At 37.0% G+C, this 13714-nt stretch overlaps 1 protein-coding gene across 3 annotated transcripts in view; it reads right to left on the reverse strand.

The window, feature by feature from the left end:
- DIAPH2 (diaphanous related formin 2) overlaps positions 1–13714 on the reverse strand; it is a 938294-nt gene that overhangs the window by 438372 nt on the left and 486208 nt on the right. For all 3 annotated transcript variants that reach the window (XM_051827762.2, XM_051827761.2, XM_051827763.2), the window contains one exon: positions 148–277. In XM_051827762.2, the coding sequence (XP_051683722.1) occupies positions 148–277 (130 nt within the window). The remainder of the gene's footprint in view (positions 1–147; positions 278–13714) is intronic.

The following is a 13714-nucleotide window of genomic DNA, read 5'->3' on the forward strand; positions in this document are numbered from 1 at the left end:
AAGTATAAGCTAGTGGAAACTGTTTTCTTATATTTTTAAATAAACAGCATACCTCTATAATTAATAATGTCTATAGGCTCTTTAATCTTCCTATTTAAAATAAAACACAGGCAAGGAACCGTGTTAAGGCAATTACAAATCAATTACCTTTGCTTGCACTTTCCACATGTTCCAGTTCTTCTGGAAATTTCAGGATATCCCGGTATTTTTCTTCACATATTTCAGCAATAAAATGTAAAAGAGTTGTTTTTTGATCTGCTGACTTAGTGTCTCTGATCTGCAAGGAAAACAACAATAGTAAACTGTTTAGTATTTTAAATATAGACTTTTATCCTTAAAAGAGTGAAACAAATGCAGAATTCAATTCATTATAACTCATTTAAATAAACAAAAGTTTGGAGTACATCCTTACTAGCAATGCTCTCAATTTTAAAAGCGAGAAAGATAATCAAGAAAACTGCCAAATTAAAATTTAATCTGTATTTTCAAAATGTTTGAAATCACTACAGGAAAATGAACTATTCTTTTCATGAGAAAGAGCATTAATTTAAATATTGATAGCAATAGTACAGGTTAACGTGTGCTTATGTGATTAGCAGTCTATTCTTTATTACAAAAATATATTCTTACAAGCTGGATTCATTTGTGAGTTTATATTTATTTCTAGCCATCATGGATATAAACTAAGATAAAAAATACATTTTACTCTTCTTTATTTACATAGGCCATGAAGAAAGAATTCTCAGTGTTGTTCTTACCCAGAATTATAAAGGGAATCTAATCACACAATGATGATAATATGAGAAATTTTACTTGTCTGACCATATATTATATTTCATTTTTGGAGACATAAGAAAAGAGATGTCACAATTATAAGGATAAAAATCTTTACAGGATGAAAAATATGATGAGAATCTAGTGTTTCCTTTAATATAACTCTCATAGTAGACTAAGCAGCAAATGAAATCAAGGATTTACTTAGAAACAAAGCCAAATACAGCATAAAGTATCAAGTTTTCTCATTCTATTGGATGTTTTAATTCTATAATCCTTAGATGATGGGCTTGTCCACTGATGTTCATACTGATTCAGAGTTTTTAGCTTTCAGGATTACTCTGTTTAGAATAAATGAGTATTCTTCACTAACAGGTTTATGAAAGGCTGCAGAGGATATTTAGGTAATTACAGAGTAAATTAATCCTTATTGTTCCAGTGGCTAAGAGAAAGAAACACATAAACTTTAATAAATCAGATCCATACTGAATTTTTTCTGTACTGCAGCTTTTACCAATTGTTTACATCGTGATGATATGAACAACTTAAAAAATATTAGTCTCAAGGCTCCAAATAAACAAACAGCCACAGCAGTAAGGTGTTAGTAGTTCAAGTGGTCACAGCTGTTTCTTTCAGAATTTCCGGGATTACCTTGTACCTTATAGGTACAACACTTAAAATTTTGCATGACCATGCTGATTCACTAAATGCTTCTAAATACCACAAGGCAGAATGCTACAATTCAAGGACAAACTCTAGGAATAAAGTGCAACACAAATCTCAAGGGCAAGTTTTTTTTTTTTTTTTTTTTTTTTTTAGTAAGGCTAGCAGCTGCAGAGGAATCAATGGGAAGCTCTCATTCTTAAAGAGAAGTCTTTACCCAGGATTACTGTGTTATAGGTTCACAAGTGCATTGCTTTCAAAGCACATTGAGCATTCCAAATTATAAGGAAATTAAGATTCTCTTTTTTTCTTGCAAAGTAATCAACCTCCAAAATCCTCAAAAACATTAGTGTTTAAGGAATTACAGGTACATGTTTTTAAAGGAAAGGAATCTGATGTGTAGATTATGAACTCTATGGAGAAAAAAAAATCCCACACAACACCCAAAACAACAAAAACCTACCTAGTTTTTCAGGTCACCAAATTGTACACAAATATAGATTTTTTAACATTTTTTATTTTTGACAGGCAGAGTGGACAGTGAGAGAGAGAGAGAGAAAGGTCTTCCTTTTGCCATTGGTTCACCCTCCAATGGCCGCCGCGGCCGGCGCTGCGGCCGGTGCACCGCGCTGATCCGAAGCCAGGAGCCAGGTGCCTCTCCCGGTCTCCTTTGCGGGTGCAGGGCCCAAGCACCTGGGCCATCCTCCACTGCACTCCCGGGCCACAGCAGAGAGCTGGCCTGGAAGAGGGGAAACCGGGACAGAATCTGGCGCCCCAACTGGGATTAGAACCCGGTGTGCCAGCGCCGCAGGCGGAGGATTAGCCTATTGAGCCACGGCGCTGGCCATAAATATAGATTTTTAAAAGTGCATGACTAACATTAGAATGGAAATACAGAAATAGAAAAGTGGCATGGTGTCCAAACGTCAATTTTGTGTCTTTCTTTTCTTTCTCATTGATATTATATTGTTTTGCATTAAAAAAAACTTAGGCTTTTGGGAAATTACAAGAGCCTAATTATCAGAAATTGTTTTTCTTAATAATTCTGACCACTTCAAATTTATTTATTAAAATCAGGTCCATCAACAATTCCACTTATGTTATCAAATTTAGTAGAATCAATGGTTATCATAACCATTCAGTAGAATAAACACTGTAGCATCATTAATAAAATCAGAAATGCCTGTAGAACTAGCATGCATGTGCTATTTTAGAATCATAATATTTTCTTTAAAGCAGGGACAAACATGGCCAAGTGCCTGTCTTGTCAAGCTGAGAAAAAACTTAGTTGGCCTGGGAGACAAACTGCTTAATCTGTATTGCAACACTTATTTTTTAGAAAATCTCAAAACACACAGTCCATTTTAATATTTCAAACTGGAAAAGAAACAATAGGTGGGCTTTTTAGCCTTTTTCTATAGGTATGATCCTTAGACCAGTGCTTTCAAAATATACAATATTAAAATATACTGTAGAATAATTTTGACTTATTGAAGTCCGCTTACTTTGCATTATCATGTCATTAGTCTTCCTTAACAAATCTACACCACTCACACATCAGCCATTCTCTATCTCTCAGGCCTTATTGCCTTGTTCAGTGTCAGGACAGAAGGCAACTAAGAACATTCACTTTCAGCAGTTCTACTAGTTAAAAACTTTTACCCAAGAATTTTCCCTTCCAAATGTACCACCTGAATATATCAATCTTTTGTGGGGGCAAATATAAGGAGGTCAAATAGAATCTGAGTAGGTATACAAAATCCTTTACAAAATGAGTTGGCTGATTAAGAAATAAAATTCCTTTCCACTGGATATCTGGTAAACTTTGAAATCATATTAAAATTTTACATGAACATCAAATATCCTAATAATACTTGCCCAGGTTGCTTAATTCTCAGAGGTGTCTATATTGTAGGCATTTCAACATTTTCTCTACTCAGGAGCAAAGCACCTTTTTGTATGTCTGCCCTGTGCTTTCCCTCTCGTCCTCTCCCCAGCCCCAGGTAGGCAGGGACATGGGACATGAGAGAGACACAAGACTCCTTTTTATAAGATGCGGAGGGTGAACAAAGTGGCCATTCCACAAACCTCTGTCTCGTGTATATCTTCAGATGATAAAAACACAAGCAGTAGTTCCAGAAACTAGAACTACTTGAAACTGCTAAAAAAGTTTTCTATTATTTTAATAAGCTGACTTATCAACAAATGATAAGCATGAATAGAAGTGTGAATCACTGTATTAACTGATAAAGTGCCATCAGTTAACCACACAGCAGTTTTAATTATAATCATCTGACCAATAAATGTTACACATAAAGATTAACAACAATTTAAATTAATTCTATTTACCCAATGTTTAACAACTTACTGAAATGGCATCATGAATACAAAGTACCTTTACAGAACAACACTGACTTCTATAGCCAATTCTGACCACTTCTCTTTCTCTAACAAATATAGATGCTATATTACAAAAGATATTATCTGTATTTTACATGTTCAAATACACTTGTAAAACTTCACTTAGGAAGAGAACAAAAATGTCTGAATAACTAATTGATGCCTAAGAGACTTCTTTATTTCAAATACTCTCAATTGAGCCTGAAACTCTTCAGTCTTGCTATGTCTTTGAAATTTCACTGAGTACACAGAAACCAGCAGACAACCAGAGAGCTCGAGACAGCGTTTTAATGATCTATGCCAGTTACACTCAATCTCTGTGAAGGACCCCTTCTGTAGGTAATTTTCTCTTCTGCTCAGATTTAGGCCTATTTCTTCTTACTTTGTCCTCAGTAGGAACTGAAAATAACTGGTCACTATCCGCTATGTAACAACCTCTCACAGAGTGGAAGTTTCTTTCTCTTGGGTCCTGTTCTCTAAACTAAACAACTGTAGTTAATTTAACTTCTCCACATAGATGTGGTTTGTCAAAAGTCTATTTGTTTTTCATGGTAATTAGAATCCATTCCACATTTCCATGGCAAAGGTGCCTGACATCTAGTGGAAAAGCAAATTCCTTGGTTTCGCACAGAAGGCACTGGAAGAGCTGGCCCACGTCTACCTTTCTAACTTGCCTCCTGCTGCTCTTGGTCAGATTACTATTGCTTGAATACACTGTGCCATTTCATACCACTGTGCTTTTTGCACAAGTGCTTCTCTCTTAGAACCACTACTGCATTGTATCATCTTTTTTTTCTATTTGCCAGGTAAACACCTATTCATATTTCAAGACTACACAACTAATATCTCATTTCTGAAGCCTTGTCTATCTTAGGAGCAATTAATGATATTTTTTTTGGCCATTGTAAATATTTCAACACAGTAGTTTCTTGCACTCAGTATGAGTTCTTTCCAGGATAGCAACTCTGTTTTAGTAATTTTATTTTTTTTAACCACAGTACCAAAGACAATGACAGAATATTGAATATAATCAATGACTATTTCTGAATGGAGATTTTTTCCTCCATACATAATCTCACTTGTGGAGATATAAAGCACTATTTTTAAATGTAATCTACTCTTGCTTGTGTGAGTGTGTGTGTGCATGCCTATGTGTGTGTGTTTATCTTGGGGTAGAAGACACACATGCACACACACACACACACACACTCATATGTTAACTCCAAAGGCCAGACCTTTCCAGGACTCCATATTTTCTGAGACTTAGGCAGGTGTGCATACTTGAATGTAAAGTTTTAATTTGTCTCTCAGAAACAGAAACACACTTTTAGGGGAGCATAGGTTAGGAGCAAAGCAACTATAAATGCACAAGTGCATTCAGTGAGCCACTGCGAGCTGGGGACTGTGCCAAGCACTAGGGATAATAGATAAATACACGAGGCAGGGTACCTTTGCAGCCTGAAGCTCACAATTAAGTAGAAAATGCAAGATTATATTAAAAAAGAGGATGTAGCAAAATAATTAAGTGGCAAACATCAAGGATTTATATAACTAAAATGATGATTAAAGTATGTGTAGAGAAGGATAAAAAGGACAAATTTAGTATATATTGAGAATAAAAATAGGATTTAGTCACTGAATATTGTGATGAGGGAAAGAAACAAATCAAAGACTCCAAAAGTTTTAAATTCGGATTACTAAAGAATTGTATACCATACCCAGAACAAGGCAAAGGACAACTCTAGATGAGTTGGCTTTAGAAAGAGATGGATGTTCATATTTTAAACAGAGGTGTTAGTGATATAGAGATATTCTCGGAGAAGATTGTTATGACTGTTCTGTTCCTTCTGCTTCATTTTATCCTGTATGATTTAAGCTAATTATGGTTCTTAACTATACATATGACTGAATCTCTTTCTTAAAAATCGCTGGTTCTCCATAACTCATACAACAAAGTTCAAATTTCTAATGAGCACAGTATTTGGATGAAGAAAGAATCAGGTCTGCTTCTTGACTTTACCATTTACTAATTGTATGATCTTGGGTAGACTCCATGTCTCAATACTCTTATCTATAAAACAAGCATTAGATAAGTACCTAAGTTCACAGACATGTTTGCAGAATTCAGTAGGATAATGTATTATTATGGCCTCAAAAATCCCAAGATTATAAGAGCCTAGCTTAGCTCCCCATCTTGATGTAGAGTAAGTCATTACCATAAACTTGAAGTCCCTCTGTGATCTTAATTCCAGTTATTATCCTCTCCCACACTCCACTCCCACATCAGATATGCTGGACACAAGTACAGAGCTTATTATTATTATTATTGTCTGCTGGTCCACGGTTACATACTCAGGATCTCAAACCATGGGTCGCACACAATGAGCACTGGATATTTGTTGACTACACAAATATATTCTCCCCATTTGCTTTTATTCCTACTGCTCTTAGAATGCCTGAAGGCACTTTGTAGTATCCTGTTTCCCCTTAAAGATGGAGGGGAATCAACATTGCAAAAAAATTTATTTTTATTTACTTAAGAGAGAGAGAGAGTGCTCCCCAGTCTCCTGGTTCACTCCCCAGTGCTTGAAACAGCTAGAGTTGGGCCAGGTGAATACTAGGAGGCAGAAACTCAACCTGGTGGGTGGCAGGGACCAAGCTACTTGAGTCATCACCTGATGACACCCATGGTTGGCATTAACAGCCAGCTAGATCAGAAGCAGAGCTGAGCCTTGAACCCAGGCACTCCAATATGGGATGCAGGCATTCAAACGGCATCTTATTTACTATGTTTGCCTCACGAATCAACATTTGCTACCTATTTATCGCATACCTATATGCTAGGCACTTTGGTTAGGGCTTCATATGAATCACTATTTAAAAGAAATCCTGGGCCGGCGCCGCGGCTCAATAGGCTAATTCTCCGCCTTGTGGCGTCGGCACACCAGGTTCTAGTCCCGGTCGGGGCGCCGGATTCTGTCCCAGTTGCCCCTCTTCCAGGCCAGCTCTCTGCTGTGGCCCGGGAGGGCAGTGGAGGATGGCCCAAGTGCTTGGGCCCTGCACCCCATGGGAGACCAGGATAAGCACCTGGCTCCTGCCATCGGATCAGCGCGGTGCGGCGGCCATTGGAGGGTGAACGAACGGCAAAGGAAGACCTTTCTCTCTGTCTCTCTCTCTCTCACTGTCCACTCTGCCTGTCAAAAAAAAAAAAAAAAAAAAAAGAAATCCTAAAAATAATTCAGTGAATTAGTTATTAATATACATGTGCTATAAATAAGACCACACACATAAGTACTTTGAGGTAGCTTACATAGGTAATATGTGTTGGTGTCAGAACAAAGCATGGTAACTTATTACTGGGTATTTAATAAATACTTAGTAGACTGAATTAAGTGTCAGGGTGATGAAGAGGGTATGGGGGAGGAAAAGTATCATTCAAGGACAGTGGTGGTTACTAGTAATGCCCCTTTTCCAACTTCCTTAAATAGAATTAATAAATTATGTTTTTGTTTTCATATACATATATTTTTAAATACATACATTCATTCTAGCTGAAGCATTTATTCTACAATACATAATTTTGTTTACACAATAAGTCTCACCAGATTGTGAACTCCTTAATTATGAGGACTATATCAATTTTGTTCAGTAAATGTTGAATTAATAATGCAACAATCAGGCCAAAGATAATTAGGGCTAATTTGTTAATTAAAGAAATCTTTGGTGACTTTCAAGCACTGTTTCAGTACAGTGCCAAGGATGCAAAAATAAAAGTAACGGATAGCCAGAAGAGGAGGTAATGTGCAGGCACAATTTATTCAAAATATTGATTGTGGATAATAACCAGTTAATAGAGGGGGCAGTAGAGCCAGTAGCTGGAAAATGGTGAGGCTAGTGACAAAAGTTATTACAATTATTGTCCTAAATAAGTTCAGCATAATTAAGCCTGAGGAGATCAAGCAATGAGAGAAATAAGAATGAAAACAATCGAGAATTCATGTGCAATGACAACCACATTGGTTCTCAAACTGTGGTCCCAGCATTATCACCATAACCTGGGAACTTGTTAGAAATACAAATTTAGGGGCCCTCATCCTAATTTACTGAATCAGAAACTCAAAGGGTATGGTTCAGCAATTTGCATTACAACATATTAGGAAAAAAAATCTAGTATCACCTAAATGTGATTTTGATGCAGGCCAAAGTTTGAGAGCCACTAAACAATTGTGAATGAAATTTTCAAGGGAGAAGGTGCTTGGAAATTGACTGCAGTTTGCTTAGGTCCTCTCAATTATTTTTACATAAAACAAGCTAAAGTGTCATTGTGTTTTTAAACTTTGGTGCCAATTTGAAATTAGAGAGGGACTGTGTAGCAATTTGTGGCATTTGAAGGATAGAATTACTATGAATATTCTTGATTAATTCACTTATAAATGAGACTGAATTATACCATAATTTACCATCTCCTCATCTGAGAGCAAATGAGCCAAAAGTATGTCCTGTGTGGTGAAGATTCCAGATACATTGTTCATAAGTCTTTTAAACTGTCTCTCATCCTTCACCTAAAACTATACAGAAAATACACTTAAATGATGCTATAGTGTATCTTGTCTACTATGTATTATTAGAGTGATGGAGTAGATAATCTAGCAGATCATTCATGCCTTCCAAGTATAACTCAGGCTACAAATTCACTTATTATTGGTAAATCTGAATTGTTGCTCAGGTATTTACCCAGGAAGTTTGAATCAAAATATCAAATTCTAAGTTGCAGACATTAGGCTTCAATGCTTGACATAAAATAATATTTTTGCACTGTTAATGTACTTCATCGGTCCAAATTTCATGGCTAATGAATATTGGCTCTAAGGAGCCTAATGCATTAATCCCTACGCCAATCAGAGCTTACTCATATGACATGACATCATAGTGAACATACGACAAGAAAAGATAGCAAGGGAGGAAGGAAGCATCAGCCCTGTCCACAACACTGGAATATGCTGGTATAGCTTTTCCTGCATCAGCATCCCCATTTGGGGTTGAAGGCCCAGAGCAAGAAGGTGCTTAGCTTCATGTATTATCATTCATTAGACAGTAACAAAGTAGTGGACCTTCTGCCCTGCACCAAAGCAATCATACACAAATGCAGAGGGGCACAGATAAGTACTAGGTGGGTAAAGGAGCAAACATCCAGCCAGCTGCATGAGAATGGTCCCCTTCCAGAAAGAAGAAAAGTGTGGGAGGAGGAAAACCAGGTTTTCTTGAAGAGGTTGGTGTACAGAATATATTGATCAGAGATAAAAACTGGAGTTCACATAAAGAATATAGGAAATGAAGTTACAATGTAGCATGCATATTACTTAAGGCAAGTTTTCTGGACACATTTAAACAGGTCTATTTTTCAAGGGTGTTAAAACTTCAAAACGAGATAAAAGCCCATGTGTCTAGACTGTATCTGGATTGGAAGTGGAGCAGCCAGGACTCAAACTGGTGCCCATATGGGATGTTGGCAGTGCAGGCCAGGGCTTTAAGCTGTTGTGCCACAGCGCTGGCCTCCTCTAGACTGTATCTGAAAGAAACCCTTTGAGATCGCCTGCCTCTGAGTATTTATACAAATTGCCACAGGGAATGCAGCAAACTTATCAACAGGTCCAGTACTCAGAAACAAGACACAGACTTGAATAATCCCTCTGTGCCAAGGAAACAGTCCTAACATAAAGCAACATCACACAATACACATTTATATTGGATTATCCTTGAAAAGCAATGAGATACTGAAATTCCGTGAAGGGATCTTGTTGAGTCATTGGAATAAAATCATCTAAACTACCAATATGATTAGATACTTCAACTTCATTTCTTTTAGTAAAAATTTTCCCTAATCATGGCTTCCTTATTCCCTATTATATTTGTATATTCATGGAACAGTTAATATTTAAGCAATCATGAACGCTCCAGTGCATACATCAAAACAACTACTACTGCTTGCCAGTCTTGATACAGCACATGAATTCTAATGTTAGTCTCCTTTATTTCCACAAAATTAAGTTCTGTGCTCTCTGCCAAGGGTTGTTTACAAATTATTGCTTTCTTCAACACCACCACACACTGCAATAACACTGAGAAAGATAATGTATTTTTAAGGATTGCAATTACCATGAAGACATTAGCTTTGTAGCTACGACCAGACAGGTTTAATACATGCTTTCCTGGCTTTATTTCTAAATCTGTCACCAAAAATGCTTTTCTGGGTGCCATATGACCAGGGCTGACACTAATTCAGCCAAATGTAATTTACAGTAGAAAGATGTCTTAATTCTTTACGTAGCCCTGATCATTCCTTTTTTACACTCTTGATTTTTGGATATTATAATAATACTTTCAACAAAGAGGGAACAGATGATATCAACTGTATAAAAAGTGAAGCAATTTAAGAGTTCTACACTTGTTAACTTAATTTATGGTAGCAATCTGTGAAAGGAGGGCTCAAACTTGAAACCATGACAACATTAAATGGAATTAGGACTCATCCCAATTGCTACCTTCAGGCCCAGCACAGTATTTGTGATGTCAGTTTCTCAGAGAAAAAAAATCCTTTCCTATTCTCTTCTACCCTTCCTGCCCCATCTCTCACCATTTTCCATCATAGCCCCACTTATTCAAGGAGAATTCCCTTATGTGTATTAGCAAACAGTAACCAGGATCAGTTACAAAACAACAACCATTTGTACCCAGTTTAGGAAAGACCAGAATGAATTAATGAAATGTGCCTATGCAAAAAAAATCCCTGCTAGTCTGGTACGGGTAATGGCTTTCAGTTAATCAACCTGTCTTTGTAGGCTTACCAAACAGAAATTTTCCTGAGAATAGTTTCAGCAAAAGTCAAATTATTTAAATTGATATAGAATTCATTAGAACCATAAATATCTCTTAATATTAAATGGTTTCTTCTCAGACATGGTTTAAACATTAAACATTTACTGTCATAAACATTTTACTTAACAAAACCATTTTATATTCATATGTATGAGGTTTGAGAGTGGGTGGAATAAGGATTTTTTTTTCCTGTATATGGCTTCAAAGATTATCATCAACATCAAAAGGGTGTATAGGACTGATTAGCAATGTATGAACACTATAAATAAATAGCATTTAAAGGCTTAACATTAGTGAAAGAATAATTTTGAAGGTTCCAGACATGTAATATTATTAAAGCATAATTGGAATCCAGCATTGAGAGGCAGGGGTTTAGGACTGAATTATTTTACTATGCTTTATTTGTACTTAGAGCCATATTCATTCATTCATTCATACAATTATTTTCATTTCTGTATACTATTTCACCAAATTAAGAACTTTAGTTATATTCTATTGAACATTTCATCATCTGCCTTTAATTTTTTGTGTGGGATTATTATTTCTTTTTTTAAAAAATTTATTTGAGGGGCCGAACTGTGGCATATTGGGTTAAGCCACTGCCTGTGGTGCTAGCATCACGTATAGGCACCAGTTCAAGTCCCAGCTGCTCCAGTTCCAATCCAGCTCCCTGCTAATGTGCCTGGGAAAGCAGCAGAGGATGGCCCAAATCTTTGGCCCCTGCACCCAAATGGGTGACTTGGAAGAAGCTCCTGGTTCTTGGCTTTGAATTGGCCCAGCCCCAGCTGTTGCACCATTTGGGGAGTGAACCAGCAGAGAGAAAATTCTCTGTGTGTCTCTTTTTGACTCTCTGTAATTCTGCCTTTCAAATGAATAAATAAATCTTAAAAAATTTTATCTGGAAGGCAGAGTTACAGAGAGAGGGGGAAATAGAAGGAGGGAAGGCAGGGGAGATAAAGGGAGGGGAAGAGTGAAAGAGAGAAGGAGGGGGAAGGGAGAGGGGAGAGAGACAGAGAGATGAGAGAGAGAATCTTCTATCCACTGACTCACTCCCCAAATGTCCACAACGGCCAGGGCTGTGTCAGCTAAAGCCAGGAGCTACTTCTGGGTCTCCCACATGGGTGCAGAGAAACAAGCATTTGGGCTATCTTCCCTTGCTTTCCCAGATGCTGGATTGGAATGGAGCAGCTGGGACTCAAACAAGCACCTATATGGGATGCCAGCATCACAGGCAGTGGCTTAACCTGCTACACCACAGCACTGTGCTAGGGAAGCACTATCTGATATTATTACAGGTAATGTTACTGTGAACACTTTTTATTGCAATAAAATATACATAAACATTTAGTGTTTTAATCATTTTTAAATAAATAGTTCAGTGGCACTAAGTACATGCACATTGTTGTACAGCCATCATCACTATCCATCTCCAGAACTTTTTCACCATCCCATACAGAAACTGTACCCAATGAACACTAACTCCCCATTCCCTTCTTCCTCCTACTGCTGGTAACCACTGCCTTACCACCTGTCTCTGTGAATCTGACTATTCTAGAGAAGTCATGTGAGTGGAACCATACAGTATCTGTCCTTGTATATCTGGTTTATTTCATTCATAATAATATCTTCCAGGCTCATTAAAGTTGTGGCTTACATAGAATTTCATTCTTATTAAGGCTGACTGATATATGTATACAAATACATATAAGTTATATATTTATCACCCAACAATGAACATTTGAGTTGTTGCCACTTTCTGTATCTCAAGAATAATACTGCTATGAATATGGAATACAAATATCTGAGGCCACTACTTTCAATTCCTTTCAGTTCTTTTATGTATATAACCACCAGTAGAACTGCTGCATCATATGACAATTTTGTGTTTAATATTTGTAGCATCACCATACTATGTCCCATAGCAGCTGTACTGTTTTACATTTACACAAGCAATGCACAAGGATGCCAACTTTTTCACATCCTTTCCAACAATTTTTTCTTTAAATTTGAAAGGCAGCATTACAGAAGGAGGAGAGACAGAGATTTTCCATCCACTGGTTCACTCTCCAAATGGCTGCAACAGCTGGGGCTGGGCCAGGCCAAAGCCAGGAGCCAAGAGCTTCTTCCAGGTCTCCCACGTGCGTGCAGGTGCCCAAAGCCTTGTGGGCCATCCTCCGCTGCTTTCCCAGGCACAACAGCAGGGAGGTGGATCAGAAATGGAGCAGACAGGACATGAATAGGTACCCATATGGGATGCAGGTGTCGCAGACAGCAGCTTAATCTATTATTGTTTTGACAGGCTCTTTCCCAATGGGTGTGAGCTGGTATTTCCTTGTGGTTTTTATTTGCATTTCCCTGATAATGAGTGATTTTAAGCACCTTTTTAGGTGCTTATTGGCCACCTGCATATTTTCTTTGGAGAAATGTCTTTTAAAGTCTGTTGCCCATTTTGAATTGGATTGCTTGTTTTTATTGTTGAGTTGCAGGAATTCATTAAATACTCTGGATATTCCTTATCAAATATATAATTTCCACATATTTTATTCCATTCTATTTGTTCTCTATTTACTTCAATGACAGTGTCATTTGATGATATGGTCATTCTTGTACATGTCTCCAGAATTCTTTTGTCAGAGTATATATACAGTGTATGCTAGGAGTGGCATATCTGGGTATTTTAATATTTAACATTCTATTCTAAACTGTGTATAGGAACTTATATTCCCATTAGCAGTTCCCTTTGATACTTCTTACCCTCACTTAACATTATTAGCATTTAAAATTTTTGCTATTCTTGTGGATATGACATGGTATATATTGTGGTGTAATTTAATCCTAAGTATGAATGAAAATGGTATATTTGGGGAAATAATAAATTTTATAATTAAACTGATACTTTGTATATGACCCAGGACTCTCATTCCTAAATATTTACTCATGATAGATGAATTTACAACATGCAGATGAATATTGACAGCAACATTTATAAAAGTCAAAAGGT

This window comes from Oryctolagus cuniculus, chromosome X, assembly GCF_964237555.1.
Source record: "Oryctolagus cuniculus chromosome X, mOryCun1.1, whole genome shotgun sequence".
Lineage (NCBI taxonomy): Eukaryota > Metazoa > Chordata > Mammalia > Lagomorpha > Leporidae > Oryctolagus > Oryctolagus cuniculus.